Raw genomic sequence first — 9,528 nt, 5'->3', positions numbered from 1 at the left:
CTCGGGTCTTCATGATGCTAGGTAAGCACTCTAGGCTAAACTCTGGACCCTTGTATATTAATATTTTCCTGACTCATAAACGAAATAATCTAGAGGAACTTCAAATAACACACCAACAGGGAGATAATGTGTTATTGTATACTTTGCCGGAATGGCAGCCATTTAACACACTAATTCAGAGTAATGCAGCCAATTGGCCACTTTTACTCAAGCTTCGAGGTTCAATGACCTCACAATTACTGTGACATACATACATTTATTTATTTGTTTGTTTGTTTATTTATTTGCCCAGACTGGGTATAGCGAGAAAGAACTGCATTCATCCTTGGAGGAAGAGTATTTCCTCCTCTGATGGTTGCAGTTCTGTGTCTATTGCTGCCTTTTGCAGGCTCTGGAGTGCAGGCAGCTTGTCTGTATTTATGGAAGCAATTCCAGGCACTGCTGAGCACTTACAAGCAGCGGGTCAAAGCTTTTGTACTCTGCTCAAAAAGTTGTTCATGCTGCCCGGCACCAGAGGCTCATGCTGGTAACCCTAGCTGCTCAGGAGGCTGAGATCTGAGGATCCCAGATCCCAACTGGGCAGGAAAGTCAATGAGACCGTGATCTCCAGTTAACCACCAAGTGGAGCTGTGGTTGAAGTGGCAGAGTGCCAGTTACCAGTGAAGAACAGAATCCAGGTGCTGAGTTCACACCCAGGTACAAACAGAAAAAATGCAAATGTACCTCTGCATGACGACATGCGGCCACTCAAATGCTCTCATATTAATTTTACTCCCAAGCCTCAAGAACTCTCCATCCACAAGCCACAGTGAGATCACTTTCCATTAAATACCAGAGAGAATCTGCCCTCACCGCATCAATAAGCAATGCTACTTTCTCAGTTTCTTGTCTCTATTTCCTCCCTTAAGGCACTGTATAGATCAGCACAGAACCATTATTCCAACAGCAACAGTGAGTCAAAGACAAAGGGACAATTACCTAATTCCATTCTAATCACTGAATTTTCATTTTTCAGCAGTTGTCTCATCTCTGAACCTTCAGTGAGGTGATGTTGAATTTGAGAAAATCTACTGCAAGATGTCCAGTGCGTTTCTCCTACTGTGTAGCACTGTGAATTAGGGAGACTGACAACAAGGAAGGAGAGACCCTTGGGGAGGGCGGTGTGCTCCTGAGACCCTCCCACACAATCTTTGCATTCTGGAGCCCAGCTCATGGTTCTACCCCTTTCTTGTGGGTACCCTGGAAGGGTAAGAAACAGGTGGTGAGAATCAGAGAAGAGAAGATATGGTTTACCCCAGGCCCAGGCAGAGGCAGGTCAGGTGTTTGCTTTATTTGGACAGGAAATGCTGGTGTTGGACTTAGTCCCAGTCTTTCTACATTTTGAAGGCAGCTGGGAGCAGGGTCCAAATCTAGAAAAGTACTGTCTGGATAGACACAGAAAAAAAGGGAAAAGAAAGGAAAAGAAAAGATGCTAAATCAGTGTAAGGCAAAGTGTGACCAGAGTGAGAGAATCGGAGAGGCAGCCTGAAGCACGTCATCACCTAGCGGAAGTAGTTGGGACACACATGGGCAACCAGGTGCCAGGCTCGATCAAAGGCTTCCACGACAGCTGGCTCCAGGGGCCCTTGCTCTGTGGCTGCCAAGTTCTGGTCCAGCTGCTCTGGGCTGGACATGCCCAGGATGACTGCATCCCCGTGAGCGGCCTGTATGGGGAAAATAGCCAGATTTCAACCTGTTTCTGCTGCTCAGTGGCTCCGGTTACCTGCCCTGCTGGCCCAGCCCCAGCAAGATCCTCAATCTGTATTTGTATCCTGAGATCCTACATGAATGTTCACCTTGTTCTCCCGTCGGCCCCATCCCCTGATCATCGGCACGGACCTCAGTGACATCTGCCACCCTCTTTAACCTGAGACCAATCTTCACCATGGTCAGAGGAGAGAAAAGCTGTGCTGAGCTGGGAACCATTTGCCGAGCATCATGCACACGGCAGACACTGTGCGACTATCTAAGGCTGAAGTAAGAGAAGCTCCACCAGGAAGATACAGGCCACTGAGAGAAAAGAACACCCATGCTGGGTGCTGCCGGCTCACTCCTGTAGTCCTAGTCACTCAGGAATCTGAGATCTGCGGATCACAGTTCAAAGCTAGCCTGTGCAGGAAAGTCTGTGAGACTCTTATGTCCAATTAACCACCAGAAAACCAATGATGAGGTGGCTCAAAGTGGTAGAGTGCTAGACCTGAGCAAAAAGAGCTCAGGGACAGCTCCCTGGCCCGAGTTCAAGCCCATGACTGACAAAAAAAAGGAAAAAAAAAAGGAATATCCAGATCCCACTAGAGCAGTGAGCCATGGGTTTTAGGTTTAATCCTATAAAATGTTTAGATTTTTGTGCTCTTAATAGCTGTATAAACTCCAGCTTTTTCATCAATAAGAGATGATTGTAACTCCCGAGTTACAATTGCACCACAGTGCCACTTCTGGTTTTCTGATGGTTAACTGGAGATAAGAGTCTCATGGACTTCCATGCCCAAGCTGGCTTTGAACCTCAATCCTCAAATCTTAGCCTCCTGAGGAGCTAGGATTATAGGCATGAGCCACCAATGCCTGCCTTAAAGTCCATATTTTGTTGTTGTTGTTGTTGTTGTTTTTGCCAGTCCTAGGCCTTGAACTCAGAACCTGGACACTGTGCTTGGACTTTCTCAAGGCTAGAGCTCTATTACTTGAGCCATAGCACCACTTCTGGCTTTTATTTCTATGTATGTTGTTCCGAGGAATAGAACCTGGGTCTTTGTGCTGTGAAGCCTCAATTAATTTTGAAGTTTGATGAACTTCAGTAAAAAGTTATTATAAGCAGACCCCACCAGAAAGTTATCCAGACTCACCCCTAGAAGGTCACTCTGAACTAATTCTAAACCAGCAGAGATGGCAGCTTCAAAGGAAATAGTAAATTCTAGACAACTCCCTGGGTAAAAGCCAACCGTAGTGATGAAAGGCTCCGGGATAAGATAACCATTGTGATATCCTGACTAGCTGCCTTGCAGCTCGGCATGTACCCCTAGCATGAGCCAATTAATTCATAAAACATCAACCCTTTGAGCTAACCAAACACTTCCAGCCAAATACCTGCCCACCACTAGCTGCACAAATCAACTTTGAGTATTGTTCTTTGATTTTTCCCGTGGTGTGTCATGATTTGCTCAAACTTGTGACTAAAATTCCAAAACTCTATAAAAACCCTGTACAAAAAGTAGTCAGGACTCTCAATTTAGACCCACTGTGTCTGGGTTGGTTGTGAGTCCAGGCTCAAGCTTGCAATAAAGACTCTTATGCTCTTACATCGGATTCGGCTCCTTGGTGGTCTTTGGGGACCCAGAAATCTGGGCACAACAGTGCTTGCTAGGCAAACACTCTATCACTAGGCTAAAGTCCTGGCCCAAGTCCATGTTTTTAAGACTCATTCTGCACCTGCTACTTCAATACCATCAAGGATCAATGGAAAGGGTGGCTATACAAAGTTCAAGAGAAATATCAGAAGATAACGCTATCTAACAGTCACTATGAGCCTCTTAGAAGGGCAGAAGTTAGCACCCAGTATGGCAAGGCTACCTGCAGCAGGGAGTGGTGGTATATCCACTGCAAAGCAGCCGAGGTCATGCTGGGGGCACTGGAGCCATAGGTGGCCTGCAGGGCCTTCTCCACCAGAGCGATGGCCTTGAAGTGGTCCTCCTTCCAGAAGCTGAGCAGGGAGAGAGAGTTTTTATAGGGATTAAGACCTTGGGTGTCACCAAATTGCTGAGTAGGACTGGTGGAGCCACCCCAAGTTCTTCTGCATGGACTAATATCCTTTCTAGCAAAGCATCTCCTCCTCTAAAGGGCCAGAACCAAGTAGGCTGCCGGCCCCTTCGAGGTGATGTTCTTTTACTTAGTGAAACACAGCGGCTAGCATTGGAGCAAGATTCAGCCAGCACTCCCATCCCAGCAGCAGAATCCTCAGAGGAAAGCTACACCTAGGCAGACTGGAGCTCATTTCACAATAAAGGGGACTCTGCACAGCACCCAGGAGGATGCAGAGCACTGGGGCTCACCGGTTCCTGTAAGTCTCTGCCCAGCTATTCCCGAAGAAGCGGCCCTCGGGCTTCTTGCTGTCCTTGTCCTCGTACTTGTACTTGCCTGTCAGAAGGCCACCTGTGGAGGGTTGGCATCAGAACCCTGCTCAGATCTGTAAGATGCTGGATCCTTCACAGGTCTGGGCTAGGGAAGGGGATCCCCAGGAGGCACAGGGGATTCAGCCCAGCTTCTGGGCAAAGCTCTACCCCTTGCTTCCCAGGGCTATTCCTTCACCAGGCCAGAATTGCTCCCTCCCTCCCAAATCTCCCCACCCATGCCTGCCCGACCAGGGGCTGTGTCCATGCAGCCCATACCAGCCAAAGGGTTGTAGGCGTAGAATCTCAGGCCAAAGTGTCTGAGGCAGGGGAAGAGCTCTGTTTCCACCTGTCGAGTGGTGGCGTTGTACATGCCCTGCAGGGAGGACAGGGTGGACGTGTAAGGGGAAGAGAACCACTCCATCTTTCTCTTTCATAAACAACAACAAAAATTAACAAAACCCAATGACTTTAAGATTTTTTATTGTTGTTGTTTTTTCCAGTCCTGGGCTTGAACTCAAGGCCTGAGCTCTGTCCCTAAGCCTCTCTGTGTTCAAGGTCAACACTCTACCACTTGAGCCACAGTGCCGCTCTCAGCTTTTTTCTGCTTATGTGGTACTATGGAATTGAACCCAGGGTGTCATGCATGCTAGGCAAGCACTCTACCACTAAGATACATTCCCAGTCCTAGATTATGGGAGGCTTAAAGGATCCTTTCGCCTCCATCTTCCAAGTGGTTGACACTATAGGGCCCCACCACTGTACCTGACAGTCTTCTCTTTTGATGTCTGTGCTGAGATCTCAGGATTGCAGTTCAAAGTCAGCCCAGGCACTAATGTCCTTGAGACTCTTATCTCCAATTAACCACTAGAAAACTGGAAGTGGCTCTGTGGCTCAAGGGGTAGGGCAGTAGCCTTGAGCTGAAGAGCTTAGGGACAGAGTCCAGGCAGAGAGTACAAGCCTCATGATCAACCAAAAAAAAAATGAAAGAAAGGAAGGAAGTGCAAGCAAAAGGGGGCGGGAGCTAGGGGCATAGCTCAAATGGTAAAACACCTGTCTAATAAGTACAAAGCCCCGAGTTCAAACTCTAATACTACCCTAAATAAATCCATACTAGCCCAGGACTTCAGCAGTTACTTGTAGTACAGAGTGGGGATGGGGAGGAAGTATCTGGGCCCCAGGAAGGGAAACTGGCCTGGATTCTCATTCTACAAAGTGGGTATAGAGGCTCCATCTACCGGCAAGACACTGACTTACAACCATTAGCCAGTCTAGAAAAAATTTCTGTCATGGAAAACTATTACAGTAACACAGGAGACTAGGGGAAAGTGAAGGAAGGGGTGACGGTGTCCAAAGTGTGCATGCTGTGACTTATGAAATGGTAGCTCCTCTGTATGACATCTGAATAATAACAATAAAATTGTACTTTACATAATATAGGCAACAAGGCTGGATTAGTGGAGCCCTTGGCTAGCATTAGCATGCAGTATGCCCCAGTAAGTTCCAGTAACAAAGAAATAAACCAGAGAGAAAGAAAAACATAATCTAACAATAAAGACAAGTACAATAACCATAGTGTATCACAAGACCTTTCTGAGTACAAGAACGTAACACTCAGAGAACTGGAAGCATCTAGGGCTGGGCTTTCCTGGGAAGAGATGATGGAGTGAGCCCTAAGCACTTCCCCCAGGGACGCAGAGGGCAGATCCAGGCTGAGGTGCAAGTAAGGAGCAAAGCTGTGCACTCAGGCAGCAAGTGGGCAGCTGCCTGCTGGCCAGGATGAAGAACTTTGTCCTCCTCTGAGGTTACCTGGGGGCCGTGCACAGGCTCTGATCAGAGGGGTGGCTGCTCTGTAGAGGGCACAGGATGCAGGCTGGGGAAAAGATCAGCAAAGTTCCAGAGTCCAAGGCCTACGCTTCCTGGCACCCCAGTTATGCCTTACCTGATACACGGTGGGCATAACCCAGCCATTGCTCTTGCAGAGGGCACAGATCTCTGCCACCTCCCAGGAGGCATAATTGGAGAGGCCAAGCTCCACAAACTTGCCCTGCAGGGGAGAGGTGTGGTCACAACCTTGAACAACCAAGGATTCCAGGCAGAGGAGGTGGGAGTGGAGACCCTGGGCTGAGGTGTTCCCAGCTCTGCCCTGGGTGCTCTGCTCCCTCACTCTGCTGGTAGTGTGAGGATGGGAAAAGCAGAGATCTCTCCCTCCCGAAGCTCAGGAGACCCTTTCTCACCTCCTGGTGCAGCTGGTGGCAGGCCCGCAGTGTCTCCTCCACGGGGGTGCTGTGGTCAGGTGCATGTAAGTAGAAGATGTCCACTCTAGAGCACTGCAGCCGCTTCAGTGAGGTCTCCAGCTGGGACCGCAGACTGTCAGCCTTCAGGGAATTTCCCTCCCAAGGGTTAGCCTTGGTGGCAATTTTTACTTGGAGGAAAAATTTAATGATTAGAAGACATATTAGGGCTACTTACTGGCCATGTGACCCTGGTTAAATTACTTAATTTCCCTGAACCTCTATTTCTATAAAATGACAGTGACAAGAACAGAATTGACTGGGTGAAGGTACATCAGGCCTGTAATCCTAGCTACTCAAGAGGCTGATAACTGAGGGCTATAATTCAAAGCCAGCTTGGGCAGAACAAGAGACTTTTATCTCCAATAAATCACTCAAAACCAGAAGTGGTGCTGTGGCTCAAGTGGTGGAGGCAAGAGACATAAGCACAAAGAGGCTCAAGGACAGGCCTTGAGTTCAAGCCCCAGGATTGGCAAAAGGAGAGAGAGAGAGAGAGAGAGAGAGAGAGAGAGAGAGAGAGAGAGAGAGAGAGAGAGAGAGAGAGAGAGAGAGACAGACAGACAGACAGACAGACAGACAGACAGACAGAGACAGAGAGACAGAAAATAAAAAACAAACAAAAAATGGAACTGTACCGAGACAGAAGTCACAGATTTAAATAATGTCTTCAGTGTCAGTTTTCAACACTTACCTCAGTTCCAACCACCATCTTTTGTCATAAAACTGCTAGCTGTGCCCTCCAAGAGCAAACCCCGAGTATCAGGACTTCTACCTGACACCAACTTGCCTCCAGGACATCACCCACAGAAGGCCCGAGAGAGGCCTGAGCCTAACTTTCAAACCAGGGAAGCTTTTAGTAGGAGACTTGGCCCAAGCTGTCTTAGCCAACAGAAGACAGGTAAAGTCACAGAGATAGGACTCTGCTCCAATTCTGAGTTTTCAGAGTGTAGGCAGGTTGCCATAGAACCCGATACAGGAGAAGGATGCACACAGCTCATCCCACAGGCTCCCCAACACCATCCTACTTGCTGTGGACTTGATTGTTCCCGGGTTTTGTCAGAGTCTGAATGGGCTGGCTAGTCTCCTTGGCTGTAGCTCACAGAAGGAACTCAAGAGGGCAGGCCTGCAAGGGGTTGTTCTAACAATGCAGGAAAGGATGCAGGCATCTGACTATGGGCCCTGGCAGTGTCTGAGTTAGAGGCAACTGAGCAAGAGCAGTAGAGTCCCTCCCAGACTCCAGCCTGTACACGCACCCCTCCACTGCAGAGACGCAGGCCCCATGGGAACAGGTGTTCCACCATTCACATGACCTGAGAGTGAGTTAAGACAGCCTTGCCTGTCCCCACAGAGTACAGTTGATGGAGAATGGACTCTGCACTGCTCCTGCAACTCAGATCAGTGTCCTCTCATCATGTGAAGATGGGAAAGAAGTCCATAGTCCCTTCCCGATGGCTCCCAGGCTTTCTTGTGTGAACTTTACCTTGGGTCTGATCGAAGGACTATGGCTCTCTCCACTCAAAGGAAGCAGGGGAGGGTTGAAGAAAAAGTAAATCTGAAACAAAATCTGGCAGCCATGTTTCCCTTTTCACCTGCCACTCAGACCCACCATGTGGTGAATGCAAGACTTGGAGGACTTCTCTACAGATACTGGATGGCAAAGAGGAACAAAGTAACAGGTGACAGCTCCCTCTGGTCCTCTTAAGCCATACCTGCTCCAGTGGGCTCTCCTGCCATACATCACACTGTGTAATGCCAAGTCATGTCTTTGTGCAGGTATGGCCCTACACTCTAAGGCCTATTCTTTTTCTTCTACCTTCCAGCAAACTACTATCAATTCTTTATGACCCAGCTTTGGTCACTGTGCTGCGACTCGCAGCTCCAGTCTTCCCTACCAGACTGAGTTTGTTGGTATTAGATGCTTTTCCTCGCACAGTGCCACGACAAAGCCTGGCACAGAGCAGACACAAAGGTCTTGTCCCATGTCTTCCTATGGCATCCCCAGAGCATTGCAGAGACTTAGTGGTACTTTTTTTTTTGGGGGGGTGCCTATCCTGGGGGCTTGAACTTGGGGCCTGGGTGCTGTCCTTGAGCTTCCTTGCTCAAGGCTAGTGCTCTACTCACTGGAATCCCAGCTCTTACGGTCCTTAGTACTTAGCTGGTGATAAAAGTCTTAAGGACATTTCTGCCCGGACTGGCTTTGAACCGTGATCCTCAGATCGCAGCCTATGGTGTAGCACGGAGTGACAGGTGTGAGGCACCGGTGCCTGGCTCCCAGAGGTACTGTGAAGTCTAGAAACCGGGCTCTTACAGACCAAGGTGAGAAAAAGGTGCCAGGGAGGGAGGGGTCGGGCGCAAGGCGTGCGGGAGGGGGGGCGCCTGGCAGAGGTGTGTTTGAGAGCTAGTGCGCGCGCGCGAGCAGGAGGTGGCAGCGAAGGGTGAGCGCAGGCTGCCGAGGGGGAAGGGGTGGGGAGGGCACCGTCCCGCTGGGCCGGCTCGCCGACGGGGAGGGCGGGTCAAGGTCCCCGGGGCCCGACCGCAGGCGCACGGGCGGCCGTTACCTGTGCAGTCGCCGCTGCCCAGCCCGAGCCCCAGGCCGCCCAGGATGCTCTCGGAGCGGCCGTCGCAGTACATGAAGGCCGTGTCCAGCTCCGTGTGGCCGCGCTCGAGGAAGGCGCGCACCGACGCCGCGCTGGCGGGCGCGTCCATGCGGCGCCCCATCTCCATGGTGCCCAGGATCGTGGCGGGCCGGGCCGGGGCGGCCGAGGCGGCCTGCTGCGGCTGAAGCCCAGACATGGCGAAGCGGTTCGGAGAGCCTGACCGGCCGGGACTCCGAGCACAGCGGACCGCGGCGCGGTTCACCGCTCGTGAAGCAGCGCGCAGCATGGGTACTGCGCATGCGTGCCGGGCGCCGCCACCAGGCGTCCCGCCCACGGATCGGGGGCGGAGCCAGGGATGTAAGGGAGTGAGGTCAAAGAGCAAAGCGCGGCCCGGCGCACACGTGCGGAGCTCTGGCCACGCCTCCAGGGGCCTCCCGCTGAGTCGGCGGCGCGGGGGGCGGAGCCCCGCGGCCCGGGGGCGGGGCGGCGGATCTCGGT

The 9,528-nt window shown here is 50.8% G+C and overlaps 1 protein-coding gene across 1 annotated transcript; it reads right to left on the bottom strand.

Annotated features, from left to right (window-relative positions):
• Nucleotides 1-1,285: 1,285 nt before the first annotated feature.
• Nucleotides 1,286-9,316, bottom strand: LOC150062403 (aflatoxin B1 aldehyde reductase member 2-like). Its single transcript, XM_090335699.1, has 7 exons — nucleotides 8,992-9,316; nucleotides 6,377-6,564; nucleotides 6,082-6,186; nucleotides 4,419-4,515; nucleotides 4,083-4,182; nucleotides 3,604-3,733; nucleotides 1,286-1,703 (listed from the first exon to the last, which is right to left on the bottom strand). The coding sequence occupies exons 1-7, from the start codon at nucleotides 9,314-9,316 to the stop codon at nucleotides 1,542-1,544; spliced, it is 1,107 nt and encodes a 368-aa protein (XP_090191825.1). The 3' UTR covers nucleotides 1,286-1,541.
• Between the last annotated feature and the right edge of the window lie 212 nt (nucleotides 9,317-9,528).

Source organism: Megascapheus bottae, chromosome 6 (genome assembly GCF_031878675.1).
Source record: "Megascapheus bottae isolate mThoBot1 chromosome 6, mThoBot2.hap1, whole genome shotgun sequence".
NCBI lineage: Eukaryota > Metazoa > Chordata > Mammalia > Rodentia > Geomyidae > Megascapheus > Megascapheus bottae.
This window is presented reverse-complemented; position numbering and strand designations above follow the sequence as displayed.

Bases quoted from the DNA above. Each gene is read 5' to 3' on its own strand.
- LOC150062403 (XM_090335699.1), bottom strand. From the start codon at position 9,316: ATGCTGCGCGCTGCTTCACGAGCGGTGAACCGCGCCGCGGTCCGCTGT. The intron at 4,516-6,081 runs GTAAGGCATAAC...TCCTCCCTGCAG, and splicing joins TTATGCCCACCGTGTATCAG to GGCATGTACAACGCCACCAC. The intron at 4,183-4,418 runs GTATGGGCTGCA...AACCCTCCACAG, and splicing joins CGCCTACAACCCTTTGGCTG to GTGGCCTTCTGACAGGCAAG.